Raw genomic sequence first — 15,469 nt, forward strand, 5'->3', positions numbered from 1 at the left:
CAAATTGAATTTTTGTTCCACATTATATGTCAGACGGAGGCTTGGGTGTGTATGGCTGCGTATGCATGACCTCATTTAAAAGAGTTTATTTCAACCAATATCATTTATTTTCTTTGCCATTCACACAACTGAATTGCATTAAGAAAACAGCACAATATTTGTCGTCAACTTACGTATGCAGTAATGGATATTAATGTCTGAGCAGCTGAATATTTTACATTGCATGCCTGAAAGTTATGAGGCACTTTTCTGCGCCGCATATGCAGAAAGAAAAGAGACTGGGAAGATACTGAGATCTGAGTCACTACTAGAGCCCTAAATGGCTTGAATTTAACAAACAGGAGCTGTTTAATTGGAAGAAATATCATTCACTGCACACACAGCGAGCAAAATGCAACAGTAGGTATCGTACAAACACAGTATTTTTGTTGGTAATTGGGTCAATGGTGAGCTAAGGGTTTGCTGCTAACAAAAAGCATGCCGCACCTCCTTCTTTTGCCTGTTTTTCTGTCCTTGAGCGGCATGTGGCGGCTGCTGCTGCTGCTGCTGCTGCTGCTGGAGGTAAGCTTTTGGGCTGCTGTGTGCTGGTGACAGGCTATTACTGGGCATTTGTCCCTCTGTGTGTGTCTGTGCCCGTCTCTGAGCAGTGACAGGGTAGAGCAGAGGCATGGCAATTCCTTGTCCGGGCTTCTGGAAAGCTGCTATCAAGTTCCTGATTTGCCGGAAATATCGTTTCTGCACGCCAGGAGTGGTCTGAAACACAAGAGGCAGAAAACAAAAAAAAAGGCAGAGGAGAATTCAGCATCTCCATTTCCAGCTCAACATCAAACCCCACAGGGGAAAATGAAGCGGACGAGATGGGAGCGGCTTGAAATGAGCTCTCACATATTCACCTTAATAGAAAACATCAGATGCGCTAAAGGTAAAGACAGAAACACTGTGCAAAGGGATGGGCCAGGAATCCTGCCACTTATTTTTATATATCTGATCCACGCTGAGCTTGTATTTAAGACAATAACAAGACACATATCACTAAATAAGATGATGCAAAAGAAAGTCAATCTATAATTGCTGTAAAAACTACTAGACCCAGATGGAAAATATACTCAGGGGGTTTAAAAACTAAATTCACAAAAATCAGGATGCAGTTGCCTCTGAAAGCATTCAATCCCCTGGGCTTGTTTTATATTTTGTTAGTCAACAAAAGCATTTATTTTAGGATTTGTGTGACATCCAAGATGCTTAAAGTGTCCCATTATCTCTACAGCTTTACATGTAACTGACTCAAACTGAAAAAGCACAAAGATCATTTTTAGAAACAATTGGTGGCTTAAACAAAAATAAAATATATTGTTTAGAATTCATCTTTTTTTGCAAGAAAGAAAGACAGTTTTCTTTGGGCTTTAGTGAAATTCAACTTTACTGAGGGTCTGTCAGGGAGTTTTGCATTATTTCTAATTGATAACATACATCAATTTTCCACTTTGCCCAAAGCTGTCAATTTAATATTTAATATCTCTAAACTATAAAGTTTCAAACCTTTCAAAGTATTATACTTTTGTCAAGTAAGGACTTTTAAAAAAAAAAAGGGATTACGTGTTTTCATTCTGTTCTATCAGTCATGCTGTAAGAAATGGTGGACATTTTGTTTTAACGCTTTTTACAATCATTAAATCAAACGCAGAGAGCACTTTCCCACAGCAGATCACTTTGGATGTTTCCGTCTCCGGCCAAATGTGTTACCTTTGTTCCGAAGAATATTTCATTAAAGTGACTGATATTGCACATGAATAATGTAAACTGTTATCGAGCTTGTAGTGAAATTCGCTTAATTCAAGTCTTCTCCCCCTATCTGTTCACTTGATGCTGTCAGTAAAAATGAGCGTGGGTAAAATGTAGTTACAACAGCATGTAGCTTAGTTGTCAGAGAGAGACATAATTTTCGGATGTCTCTATACATTCACATCTCCAGGTTTTTGCCAGCCCTCAGTGCTCAATTACATATCCCATCAGAAATGCTGTCAAATGCAATTCTGCATTTCCCATCTCTTGAGTATATGCTGATGCTGTGGTGTCTTAAATTTGAGTCGGGGTTGGGGAATGTGGTAATCTCTCGGAAGGTTTTAGGGCTAAAGGAAAAGAAATGCAGCCATCTCTAAGTGCAGTCACTCCTCAAAAAAAAAAAAAAGGGATTACGTGTTTTCATTCTGTTCTATCAGTCATGCTGTAAGAAATGGTGGACATTTTGTTTTAACGCTTTTTACAATCATTAAATCAAACGCAGAGAGCACTTTCCCACAGCAGATCACTTTGGATGTTTCCGTCTCCGGCCAAATGTGTTACCTTTGTTCCGAAGAATATTTCATTAAAGTGACTGATATTGCACATGAATAATGTAAACTGTTATCGAGCTTGTAGTGAAATTCGCTTAATTCAAGTCTTCTCCCCCTATCTGTTCACTTGATGCTGTCAGTAAAAATGAGCGTGGGTAAAATGTAGTTACAACAGCATGTAGCTTAGTTGTCAGAGAGAGACATAGTTTTCGGATGTCTCTATACATTCACATCTCTAGGTTTTTGCCAGCCCTCAGTGCTCAATTACATATCCCATCAGAAATGCTGTCAAATGCAATTCTGCATTTCCCATCTCTTGAGTATATGCTGATGCTGTGGTGTCTTAAATTTGAGTCGGGGTTGGGGAATGTGGTAATCTCTCGGAAGGTTTTAGGGCTAAAGGAAAAGAAATGCAGCCATCTCTAAGTGCAGTCACTCCTCAAAAAAAAAAAAAAAAAAAAGTTTGCTTCAAATCTGGACCTTGCTGAATGAAGCTGGCACCAAAACAACCTCTAGAACGAATAAACACAAACCAAAGAGAGGTGGATGTGCAGCTGCGGCTTTTGTCCTGTTTTACCAGTGCTAAAGAAGTCACTGCAGACTAAAAGCAAGTAATAAGATGAAATGTCTCACTTCTGCGGCCCATGAGCCTGCATCATCCTTGTGGAGTCTGTATGTGTAGACGAAGCCACCGCACCTGCACACACACAGCGACAGAAACACACACACAGAGACACCTTTGACCCCACGTTCGTCTTTCAGTTTACTGAAATAAGTATTTACTCCTATTGTCAACCATTATTTCTCCCGTGGGACTCTTCAATTCTCCCTTAAAATAGGCCACCCTGTTTTTTGGTTTCACTCAATACTCAAGTCGGTTTGTTTATCCCAGGGTGCTTTTATTTTCGTAAATGTGGAAGATCAATAATCTCAACAACAGTAGAAAACAGGATTATGCTTTGATGTAATTACTGAGGCTTCAGGAATAGCCGAAAGAGGCAGGACAAAGAGAGCAATTACACAAGCTGTGTTTATACTCACAGCACACACAGGCAGTAGAAGCCCGGCACAGAGTCACTGTTGCGGACTAGGTAGCACCCATCCCGGCCGTCCTGGGCTAGCCGCCTCTCCCCCTCTTCCTTGCCGATGGGTCCGTGGTAGACGGGCAGGTTTTCCATCACAGCTCCGCTCCAGATCTGCTTTTTGTTCTGCTCCCAAGTGCCAGCTCTCCTCTCTCTTTCTCGTCTCCAACTTTTCACTGCAGGTAAGTCTTTTGGTGGTCACTGTGTATGCTGTAGACTGGGAAAACAGGTAAGGCAGCGAGCTGTCAAGCCTCTCATTTGATATTTGCTTCTTGCTGTTTCAAATGTCTGTTTTGGAGCCTGAGCTTTGGCAAGTGAGCTCTCTGATTTTCCACCTTCTTACCAATACTGATAACCTTTTATGGCTTGGTGCTCACAGTCTTCCTCCTCTTTTTGTATAGCACTCACACGTGTGAATACGTAAAATGTGGGTTTGTGTATCTCTCAGGAAATGATTGTATTTTTCAACAGGAAATAACTTCAAAGATTCTAACTGAATATATCCACAACAATAGAAAGCACAAGAGAGGGATGAAAAAAAAGCAATAACTCCCTTTTCACGCACGATAATGCATTTTGTGCTTATGCAGTGACTTATACTATTTCCAGCTCAATTATCCAGAGGCCTTGCTTTGTTTTCTTAAGAGATATTTGCTTACTCTGTCTGTTTCCACCACAATTTGCATGAATAGTGATGTGCAAAATTCAGTGGAGGAAATATTCAAATCCTTTACCCACAGTAAGCACATATAGTAACGGGAACTACTTCATCACAAGTTAGTCCTGCATTCAAAATCCTACTTAAGTAAAGGTGCAAAAGTTTTAGGAGCAAAACGTATTTCAAATATGAAAAGTGAAAGCACTTGCCCTGAGGGAAAATCTCCTCGGTGGAAATGCCAACAACTCATAAACGTCTAAAAATGTCGAGAGGCCTCAAGTGCACACTGATTTCATTTTATTTTAATTTTTTTGTAAGGGTCCCAAGCTAAAAAAGGTCGGGAATCATTGGTTTAAAATTGTACAATCTTAATCGAAAAAGTACCTATAGCTGGCAAATAAATGTAAGGGGACAGAAAGCACAATATTTCCCAAATGTAGTGAATTGTAGTGGGTACATCGAGATTGTACATAAGTAAAATACTTGATTATATGTACATAGTTTTTTTTCACCACTGGCAACATTAGGAAAAAATATCTGCAATACTTTTAATTTAATTCTTTACGTCTTATTTTACTTTTGATTAAAAAAGAAAAAAAGAAAAAAATTCACGTTTAATCTGATTACATTAATTTAATAACATCCAGTTTACAATTTTCACACGTTGCATAAAAATGATGTCAGAGGAAGATATTTTAAGTCAGATAAGCAAAAAGTTTCCTGTTGTTTGCTGTTTAAAAGAGTTTCTCAGCTTTAATTCCCTCATCAGACGTCAGCACTGGAAAACACATGTTCTCAGTCGCGTCACTGGTCCGTCTTCCAATAAACATGTGTCAAGGATGCTCACACCTGCTCTATAGAGGAGTGAGGCATCAGCTCACAAAGCTGTGTGCATGAACATACTGTGGAGCAGCAACAAACTCATCCTGCAATCTGTCCTGTCAGTCTGAAAGTTCTGTTGGATCTGGTGATTAAAATATTGAATGTTTGCTGTAGTAACAAGACATGAAGATTTTACCAAGGTGGTGGCACAGCATCTGTTATTCTAAGATCATCTGTCATGCTAAAAGGTATACAGCATATTATTCTGGGTTTCGATGCTCTTCATTTAGAACCGTTGTCACGACCCCATAGAGTCCTTCAGAGCACCAAGACCCTTCAGAAAGCCGAACCGTGTGATTCTACCAGTCGATTGATTCTTTGAGCCTGTGGCTCTGTTTAATGCAGCATTTGTTGAGGATGTCTGTTTTTACACATTCAGAACTGTAGCCTTCATGAGTCATCAGTCTGTGTCAGAGCCATTTTTCCTTCAGCTCAAAAGGATCATGAGCGGTGGGACTTAGGGGCTCTGTCTGGGTACGCAGCCAGAGCCATCTTATTCGCTGCTTCTACAGCACTTCAGCACCATCCAGTGGCACAACTTGGAAGATTACTGAGGAACGATCCCCTGCCCGGAGCCTCGAGTAAGGACTGGAAACCTTTTCAGGAGGTTTTCCTTACTTTTGGGTGCCATATTAATCTAAAAGCACTCCAACTACCTTGGTTATACGCATGAAACAGAAATATGCAAAACCACTTCAGCATATATAGGCAGAACCAAAAAAAATTCTAGCATGAGTAAAAATCTCACAGCCTTCACCAGTGCAAAAAAAAAAATTACACTGTTCTCCATTGGCTCTCAGCTCACAGAGGCAGGCCAGGGTCAATTCAGAAAGCCGTGGATCTATACTGGACACAGTAGCAGCCAGAGATGCATCATTGATTAGCTGGCACCTCCCTCAACCAACACAAGCGGTCTGACAGGAATGCTTCATAAGGATATTAGTATGAGATGATGATATCTGGTCTTGATATGTACGGAATCCATGTGAGGCATTCTGGGATGGTAGGAGAAGGGGGGAGACTGTAATGTCCATCTGCCGTGCCGACAGAAATCCCAGCCCTCTCATTCCCAGGTGGGGGAAGCTCTCAGTCACAGCTGTTGGGGGGTAAGACTGAGAAAAGCAACACAAAACAAAATCGATGCCTTTGTGGAATTGGAGCAAAATTATACATCAAAAAACGTCCCATTTTAGAAGAGAGAATTATATCAAACAATGAAATGGCATTTTTAGAGAAATATTTCTTTATTTTATTTCTTATTCAGTCAACAATATGCGTTGATTTTTGTTTCTAAACTATCTTTAAAGAATAATACAAAAAAAAGAAATGTTGCAAATTACAGGATTACACATATAATATCTTGGTCCCAAAAACTAACAGGTAAGGTATCATTGTTATGACTGGTTAATAATTATCCTTTTATAGTTTTATCTCATTAACTTTTTGGCCTGGTCTGCCCTACAAACCCAAAATGCACTAACTACACATTTAGTATAAAATTATTTAAGAGCAGAATCTGACTTTCTGACATTTGTTTGACTATATCAAATATTCTTATGCCACAGAAAAGTATAATTTTAGAAAAAACTGCATGGAAAGTTTGCAAGACTCCAAAACAAAGTTGAAAAGCTGCAGACCACATGCTAAAAGTACCTCCTCTTTCCCTTTTCCTGTAACTGAAAAAGCAATTTTGATCATCCAGTATCTTAGTAATTACGTTTATCATCCCATATGAATGAGGCAGTAGCTAAATATTACAATGATGAAGAAACAAAGAAAGGTAGCAGCCGCTAAACTAGTCCTGCTATAATATTGCGAGCCTAACATTAGCTTAGCAGAGTAGCTGTAACTGCGAGCTCAGCCCCTGACTCCATACAGGATGTTTTTCTCTGCGCCCGTAAACCTACAATAACTGATAACTGCCAGATTCCTCACCTTTTAACATATACTGATATGGAGAACTTGTTAGTAAACAGTTGCTTATTTACACTTCCAGCGGTTACAGAGCAACATGATCATCCATTTGGAGTCGTGTTTCTAACCCCCCGATGAATCTAAATCCCATATTCACTCTGTTAGTTCTGTTTTTGGTGTCTACCAACTCCAGAGAGAAATATCTGGCCGCTCCATGCTCCACTAAGTTCACCAGCGAGTTATTATCTCTTGTCTGTCCGCCGTTTGGTGCTGACAACATAGTGTACAGTGGACTTTTAGAGCTTTTTTAACTGAAAACAGCTGTCTGCTGTGGCTGAAAACAACACCATGAGAGCAGTGAGAGTGAACCAAAACAGTAAAGCTGGGGGTGGGAAAGCTAAACAATGAGCTGAAACTTGCTATTACGCTCCACGACGCTGAGTAGAGCGAGTAATTCACCCTACAAGTGAATCCCTTTCACATTGTCACATTGTTTTCACATTGTCATGTAGCTGCCTTAGCTGCTTTAAAACCGTCCAAAGCAAGAGTGTAAAACAATCTGCCTATAAAGGCATTAAATGTAGATTTCATCTGTTACACGGTTTAGATAACCAGCCTGAAAACTTTAAATCCCTTTTTCACATCTTTATCTTTTTTCTAGCTTTGTAGGGCAGAGTTGAGCTCTGCTGGAATTTCACTCAGTCAATTATAGTATCAGCTCTGTTTCACACATCCGTGCTTAGTGGAGTTCAGCAGTCAATCTGACGTTCATTCTTTGGGGTGTGAGGCCAGTGGAGGGGAAGGAAAATGCTGTCTAGGCAGGACCAGTGGGCTCCACAATCGCAAGGTCTTTCAGGTCACTGAGTTTTCGGGAGAAGGAGCTCAGCCTGGTGCTGAAGGAGCCCCTCTTCTGGCTGTGATCCTCCCCACGGGCCTTCAAACAAGCACAGAGGCCCTTGCAGAGGCCCCCGAGACGGCCCCGGAAATGGTTCCCAATGAAGCAATAGAGCACGGGGTTGATGGCTGAGTTAGAGAAGCCCAAGCAGAGGGTGAGAGGGGTGAGGTTTTGGATGGTCCAGTTTACCCAGCAGCTGTCCAGCCGGCCCTCACTTTTCAGCACGTCTATGAAGGTCACGCAGTGAAAGGGAAACCAGCAGAGGAAGAAGGCCAGGACCACAGCAGCTACTGTCCACAAAACCCGTTCCAGGCCCCTGCCCTCCAGGGGTCTGCCCCCGCAGGAGCTGGGGCTCACACAGGGGGTCGGGGGTCCTTCTGGTTTACTGGACTCCAGGGATTTGAAAGAGGACATGTTGGAGGGGTGCGACGGATTCTTCATTCTTACCAGCCCTGTATCAGCCAACAAATGTCTACCAATAGCACAGTAGCAACAAGAGATTACCATCAGCGGCAGGAGGAAGGCCAGAACAATTTTCATGCAGACCAGGGTCATATACCAATTATGATTAGGATAGAAAATCGCACAGGCCTCCACATCAAGCCCTTTGACGTAACGTGCGTCCCTCAGAGCCAAGGTGGGGGCTGAGCAAGCACATGCCAGAACCCACACCAGGATGCACGTGAGACGGGCACGTTTGGGGTCTCGTGCACTCTGAGAGCGGAGCGGATGCACTATGGCCAGGTAGCGGTCCATGCTCATGGATGTAATGAAGAAGATAGAGGCGTAGAGGTTGAGGTTGTGGAGCACCCCACAGAGTTTGCAGGCCACCTTGCCAAAGGGCCAGCTGTAGCCCCGGGAGTAGTAGACGGCCCACAGTGGGAGAGACAGAAGAAACAGCAGGTCAGACACACACAGGTTCAGCATGAAAGTGTTAGCTACAGTTCTCCTTGAGGCGCTGGCATGGGCCAACACGGACACTGCCAGGGCATTGGCCACAGTTCCCAGCACGCAGATAATACTGTAGATGGTGGGGATGACTGTGGTCATGGGGACAGGAGGCCAGTCTGCGCAGGGGGGGGCAGAGGGGGCAAAAGAGGTGTTCTGATAGATCTCTGTCGTTAAATAGGGGGAGGAGGTTGAGTAGAAAATGGAGAGGTCATTTGGGATGGCCATTATGGAACTGGATGTACTCTTGCGTCACACAATTTGACTTCCCTCCGTTCAGTTTTCCAAGGTCAGCTGGAAATAAGACAAAACAGGAGAGCTTTTAAAATTCAGCTGCCTTTTATGGACGAAGACAAAGTTTTCCTACATGGTAATCTTTCGTTGGCGCAAGTGTTTATTAGCTGTCCTACTTGATAACTAATCATAGCAATAATACATTACACCATTCTTGAGGCTGGGCAGTAATTGAATAGGAACATATAAAGGGGCTGTAATAAGTTGGCTGCTAATTGGGTTCCTCAGAAACATGTACTTTGTATTAATGACTGAACTAAGTTTTTTGAAACATTCATGATTTAGATGAAAAAAGTGTCACCTTAATTTTTGATTTAATAGTTTTACAGGAATCTCAAAAGTCACTGAAACTAATCCTATTACAGTCCACTGCACCAGAGGAATACATTATTAATAACGGAAAAAAACAGCAAATTGAGTTTAAAGCAGGCAATCAGTAATGTAGGGAGAATTACATCTTTGAATAACTTGTTCTAATGCAAAAAATAACTGGAAGTAAAAGTAAGAAGGTTTAACTAGTGGTAGAAATTACAAGATATGTATCATCAAATTAAGCCAGACTTAATATATAATTTCTATTTATTTAAAGAATTAATTTTACCTGGAGTTATTCAGTGTCCAGTCCAAGCAGTCAAGCGCTTTTCAGTGCTTCTTTTGGCTAAAGTCCATGTCTTGACAATTGCTCCTCGACCCCTCTAAATGAAATCTGCACAGCTGAGTACCCCGGACCATATCTCTGTGTTTGTGTGTGTGAGTGTGTGTGTGTGTGTGTGTGTGTGTGTGCTTGGAGAAAACAGATTTGAGGCTCTGGGAAACCAGATGAGGTTGGGGGTCTTATAGCCCCCAGGAGCCTCGTGATTATTGCACAACAGGGAAGTTGCTACACGTCACACCTTCATCATTACCAAAGGGCTGGACTTACCTGGACACAAGCCAGCCTGCAGAGAGAGAGAGAGAGAAAGAGGAACTCCCTGCTTTTCACTTTATCCTCCTTTTTTTTTCTTTTTTTTTTTTCTCTTTCCCAGAGTATCTACCAGAAAAGGCCACAACTAAGAAAATCAAGTCAAGATGTGTGTTACAGTAAAAGCTCGGTCTCAAGTGACTGCAGGCACCCAACCACATGCCGTACCTGACCATATTGAATAGGACACCAGCGCGTTTGAGGTGTCAAACCTAAAGCCCTAACTGTCCCCGTTGGGGGCCTCTGACCCAAGGAATGGAGGCTGTGTGTTAATTAGCAGAGCCTCGCACTTTGTGTCATATTCGTTCTGCCAGCGGTCAGATAAGCCATGGGAAATATTTACTCTGTCTCAGCGGAAGTCAAGCCAGGCACTAGGGCAGAGGGAAGGGTGGGGGGGGGTCACTGTGTGGAAGATGAATGAGGAGGAGGAGGACGAGCAGATACTGCAGGGCGTGAATGCGAAGATGAGAAGGAAAGAGGGAGAGAAAGAGGAGATTCCCTCCAGTGGTTTTTCATTAAAGCCTCTGGTGAAAGTTAATGAGGGATGCGTGCAAAGCTCTGAGACTGATTACATCACAGCTCCTTTGATCAACAGTGTGAGCGTGCCTCTTTCCCTGCGTGTGCATGTGCATGCGTGCGTCTACGCCTCAACACTTGTGCAACTGGATGTATTTAATCTCAGCCGGGCGTGCACGCATCGACGCAGTCTGCTCGCCTCTGTTTACCAGTGTGCTCAGACGAGTGTGTGCGAGCTGCTCCGTTGAGCATCTATCAGAATGAGCCATGTTCTAATGGCTGTGGGAAAGCTGACGGTGAGGATGACGGATGAAGCCGAGACAAAAAGCAGCGGATTTTGAGGGCCGCGAATGAAGAGCTCCGACGTTTCCTGCTTGCGGGACATGAGAAAATGTCGCAGAACTGTTAAAATGGGATAGTTGTGCTTTCCGAAATGGAAAAGCCATAATGCAGTGTTCTTCCACTGGCATGCTGGGTATGCGCAGTTGTTATCACACACATATACACAGCGAGGGAAGCCAAGGACCTTTAGTAATGACTTGCAACAACTAAAAACAGAAATTTATGGTGTCATGCTGGCCAACAGAAATAGATGATGACAGAAAAAAAACAGAACTATGTCTCTCCCCTCACACATTTAGTCATTTACGGTTCTTTTTTTTTCCAATTTCAGCGACTTTATGCTTCTCCTTCACTACATTTGAGGGAGAAATATTGTAGTCTTCACTGCACTGGATTTATCTGACAGCTATAGCTGATAGCTGTACTGGTTATCTTGCACATTAACATTCAACATTCAAAACATATGATCAGTTTATCAAACATGACATATTCTTACAGACCAAACTACACAACATTAGCCACCGCCAGCAGCTGCAACATTAAAATCCTGCTTACATGCACACACATCAGGAATAGCAATCGGATAATTTAATATAAATCATGATATAACACTCTGAAAGAGTGTGTTTTTCATAATGCTCAGCTATACTTGCAAACGCAATAAGGTAAGATAAGATACTCAACATCAACATGTTGTCGGCATTATGAGCATGCTGCCATGCTGGCGTTAGCAATTAGCAGTACTGATCCTTTACCGCCACACAGAGCCACTGGCATGGCTGTGGACTCTTAGTCTGGTTAATACAGGACTTATCCTTGTAACAGAGCATTTTTATGTAGCGTTGTTACTATCTTTACTTAAGTGAAAGAGGAAACTAATCCTCCGTTATTCAACGAAAACATTACAGAAATTCAAATTGAGATGACTCATTCTGTTTTCTACTCACTCATTCAGTCTATCTTGCTTTCACTTGTTTTATCTCAGAATTGCCTCTGTTTACCATCCTTTGACCTTCGTCTACATTTCAAATGGCAATCTCACTTTCTCCCATTTTCAACCAATTAAATGGGCTTGTAGAGCACATAGATACTTGTTTCGCTTTTTAAGGCACTGTTAATTCTACTACCAATTTCACATCTGCCATCTTTTTTTCGGGTGTTAACATGTCAGGCACAAAATTCAGATGCGGGAGTGATTAACAGTTTGAGCATGTGTGGGAGAGTGTGTCTGTAAAGTCAGGAGATAAGAGGAGCAATGGAGCAGAGAGCATCAAACCTCAACTTACATCGCAGCCCTTACTGGACATCAATTTCCCAGCCAATTATTTTTTTTTCTAGAGTAAAAGCATGTCATTTAATTTCTTTGCTACTGTAGTTTGTCAAAAGTTTGTTTTTCTTTACTCTGCACTCATTAAACGAGATGGATTTGTTACATAACAGCGGATCTTGCTGCAACCAAAAACTTAACACAGCCTATACATCAGTAGTCTGCAAAACTGCCAAACTAATTATTTCTTTTTAACGAATAGAACATGCAGTGACAGTAAGTGTGCATGATGTGCACTAGGTTTCAGTTTAGCAGAATAAACGTTCAACATCTGATTTTATCTACAGCCACAGGAAACTGCACAAAAACATAAGCACATACTGTGTACACACACTGACCCACATGAATAAAGAGGAGGAAGATGTACACAATATAAACATATACAGTATTCACAAACAGGCTTAAATGGCTCACATAATTGTTGTGTTTATATTTTCTGCTGATAAATGTGCTATGTGTTTATTTGATGGTGGGGGTCTCCCTCACTAGCCAGACCCTGGGAAGATAACCACCACAAAACATAACCCTCTCAAAGTCCTCTTTGGAAAATCTGGCTCATGGGGGTGAAAGGTGAAAGGTCAGGGTTGTGAGCCCCACTTCCTCTCTGCTGGTCAAGAAAAAAAATCTGAGAGAGTTCTGGACTCCATGACGGAGTCCACTCTAACATTAGTTCTCAGGACATCATAGAGACGTCCATCCTTCCTACCAAGTTGTGAGAAGAAAAGATTGCACTGATTTCCAACATTCCCACTCTCTATGCTCTGTTCTATTTTCAACTGAGTCAATATGTTCTATGTGGTTAGATTATCAGTGCTGGTCTAATTATTCAAGGATGCAGAGTTGTTTCATGAGGAGCTTTTTTTAATCAGAACATTTGGCAGTGTTTGTCCAAAAAAGCCCACAAGTCCCTCGACCCCTCAACTCAAACCAGCAACACAAACTGTAGCTGTGATGCCACTGTAGGCCTGGTTCCCATATGTCTGTGTTTCTCCATGTACTGTACAACAGGAAGGGAGATGAAAAAAGTATTGGTGTCTGATTGATCTGACATCTCCTTCCCTTTTTTTTCCTAATACACACATTTGAGAGCGCACACACACACACACACGCACCCACACACACAAGGGTCATGACTGTGAACAACCTCATGTGGGGTTTATGAGGTCCAGGGAGCTCTGGTTCCTCTGAGGAGCAGTAAAAAGGCTATAAAGATGTTAACAGATAGCCTGGTCCCTCGGCACAAACTGTGTGCTCCCAGAAATAAGCAAAAACATGTGGCACCAAAACTGTTTTATAAAGTATTCATGACATTCCCAGGGTTCATACACACTCGTTATAATCATTTCCATGACTTATATTTGTTCACATGTTGTACAGACGTTACATTTATTATTGAAATTTTGATGGTTTCAATGTTCCAGCTTTTGTTTCAGGAAACCACTATGACTGTATCACTGAAGATTAGATTTTAATAGCAGTTTGACAGTTCCTTTACTGACCAAGGAAGCAGCTCTCATTTAAATCGGTCAATTTCTGACTTGGTTTCACTTGGCCTAACTAAAAAAATTGTAATTGTAAATTGTTTTACAGCATGTAAAAAAAGACTGACACGAGTCTACAGCCATACTAGTGGCTCTGTGAAGCTCTATGTTGGCTCAGCGGTGCTTTTTAGCTAAATACTAATGTGCAATCACATTCTGACAATGTTAACATGCTGTTGTTTAGCAGGTATAGTGTTAACAATGTTCATCTCAGTTTAGCATGTTAGCAAACTAACATTTGCTTCCTAGCACAAAAAACAAAGTACAGCTGAGGTTAACCATAGTATGAAAAAAAATTCAACAAAATCGCGATCAAATGGTGTTAAGATAAAATAAAAACAAACAATAAATGAAAACTTTGAGTACAAATCAGGGGTTCACCAAAGTCATTAGGATTCATCCTCTGTGTATCATGAATGTCTCTATTAAATTTCATGGTGATCCATCCAATAGCTGTCGAGATATTTCACTAAAAAATAAAAATGTGAACCTCATGGTGATGCTACAGAAAAAGTGAGGGGATCACCCAGGAAGCAATATTCATTCTCTGGGGACCATGAATATTTATACAAAATTGGATAGCATGGCAGTCGATATATATTACATTTAATATATATATATATAAACATATATATTAAATGTAATATTAGCTATGCTAGCATAGCAGCACAACTATTAGGTGGACTATTAGGTGTATATGTACACATATACACACACACATACACACACACACATATATATATATATATATATATGTACCATGGATTTGGGGCATTTGGTCACTACTAAAGTCTACAATCAACTTCTTTACAATGCAATAGAATAGAGTTCTAATATTCTCTACCACAGCTCACCACAGACCTCAAAACGTGACCCATAAATGTGAGCTATTTTAAAAGACATCTGAACAGCAGCTCACAGGAAATCTTTAAATGTGACATTTCACATGGATATTCCTGGATTTGTGTATTTTTTACTTTTCAAAATAGCTCAGAGTAATGTTTATGATACGCTGTGCAAAATGTTCCTAATCTCATTAAAAAACAACTGCAGTGTAAAGACTTTTGTGAAGCAGAATTTAACTTTAAGTCTAGGATCTGTGTGCCATTACTGTGTCATCAGCAGGCAGGTTTAGCGATTTCACTTTCATGTGATTTATGTGAGACTGAAAATAAAGTAGTTCTTATGTTCAGCAACTCATAGTAATGATAATTATGATCATTTAAGAGGTACATTTTTCAGTGAAATGTCCATTTTCTGATGAGTTTCTTGGTTTATTATTTAAAAAAACTTGAGCTGTGTTTGAGGAAGGGAATCTTTTTTTGTGTCCTGTTTGTTTTCAGAAGTTTGAGAGGAGACAAAATTCCTTTTTTGCAATGTAATATTATATACAACAAGTTATGTGCTCACAGTGTCTTCCGAAAGTACTCAGATCCCTTCTTTTTTTGCACACTTTGTGTTTTAGATTTAATTGTAAATGGATACAATTTTTGGCAATTAAGCTACACTAATGAAAACAATAATGACAAGTGAAAACATGTTTTTAGAAATGTATTGGAAATTAATTAAAAATCAAAAACTGAAATCTCTAATTTATAAAAGTATCCAGACCTTTGCTGTGGCTCTCCAAATCATGGTCAGGCGCATCTTCTCTGCTTTAATTATCCTTGAGATGTGTCTAGAACTTGATTGGAGTCCATCAGTGGCAAACTGAACTGATTAGACACAGTTCAGACAGACACACATCTGTGTATATAAGGTCCCACAATTCACACT

General features: G+C 40.9%; 2 protein-coding genes across 3 annotated transcripts; both read right to left on the bottom strand.

Moving 5' to 3' along the window:
• On the bottom strand, positions 1–15,385 carry LOC120785575 (SH2 domain-containing protein 1A-like). 2 transcript variants are annotated; one of them, XM_040120399.1, is made up of 4 exons: positions 15,305–15,385; positions 3,375–3,632; positions 2,967–3,030; positions 1–753 (listed from the first exon to the last, which is right to left on the bottom strand). In XM_040120399.1, the coding sequence occupies exons 2-4, from the start codon at positions 3,509–3,511 to the stop codon at positions 466–468; spliced, it is 489 nt and encodes a 162-aa protein (XP_039976333.1). In that variant the 5' UTR covers positions 3,512–3,632; positions 15,305–15,385; the 3' UTR covers positions 1–465. The 2 variants fall into 2 exon arrangements, with proteins under 2 accessions (XP_039976333.1, XP_039976332.1); XM_040120398.1 differs by lacking the exon at positions 15,305–15,385 and having other exon boundaries at positions 3,375–3,766.
• On the bottom strand, positions 6,227–9,797 carry LOC120785574 (type-2 angiotensin II receptor-like). The gene is made up of 2 exons (XM_040120397.1): positions 9,608–9,797; positions 6,227–9,006 (listed from the first exon to the last, which is right to left on the bottom strand). Exon 2 carries the CDS (start codon positions 8,938–8,940, stop codon positions 7,684–7,686), a length of 1,257 nt encoding a protein of 418 aa, XP_039976331.1. The 5' UTR covers positions 8,941–9,006; positions 9,608–9,797; the 3' UTR covers positions 6,227–7,683.
• Positions 15,386–15,469: the final 84 nt, after the last annotated feature.

The sequence above is a fragment of the Xiphias gladius genome, chromosome 23 (genome assembly GCF_016859285.1).
Source record: "Xiphias gladius isolate SHS-SW01 ecotype Sanya breed wild chromosome 23, ASM1685928v1, whole genome shotgun sequence".
In the NCBI taxonomy this organism is placed as follows: Eukaryota; Metazoa; Chordata; class Actinopteri; order Istiophoriformes; family Xiphiidae; genus Xiphias; species Xiphias gladius.

What these genes read in the sequence shown, in the direction of transcription:
- LOC120785575 (XM_040120399.1), bottom strand. Translation starts at nt 3,511, where the DNA reads ATGGAAAACCTGCCCGTCTACCACGGACCCATCGGCAAGGAAGAGGGG. An exon ending in TTCTACTGCCTGTGTGTGCT is followed by an intron (nt 3,031 to 3,374) that starts GTGAGTATAAAC and finishes GTGTGTGTGCAG; the next exon opens with GTGCGGTGGCTTCGTCTACA. An exon ending in CAGGCTCATGGGCCGCAGAA is followed by an intron (nt 754 to 2,966) that starts GTGAGACATTTC and finishes CTTGTGTTTCAG; the next exon opens with ACCACTCCTGGCGTGCAGAA.
- LOC120785574 (XM_040120397.1), bottom strand. Translation starts at nt 8,940, where the DNA reads ATGGCCATCCCAAATGACCTCTCCATTTTCTACTCAACCTCCTCCCCC.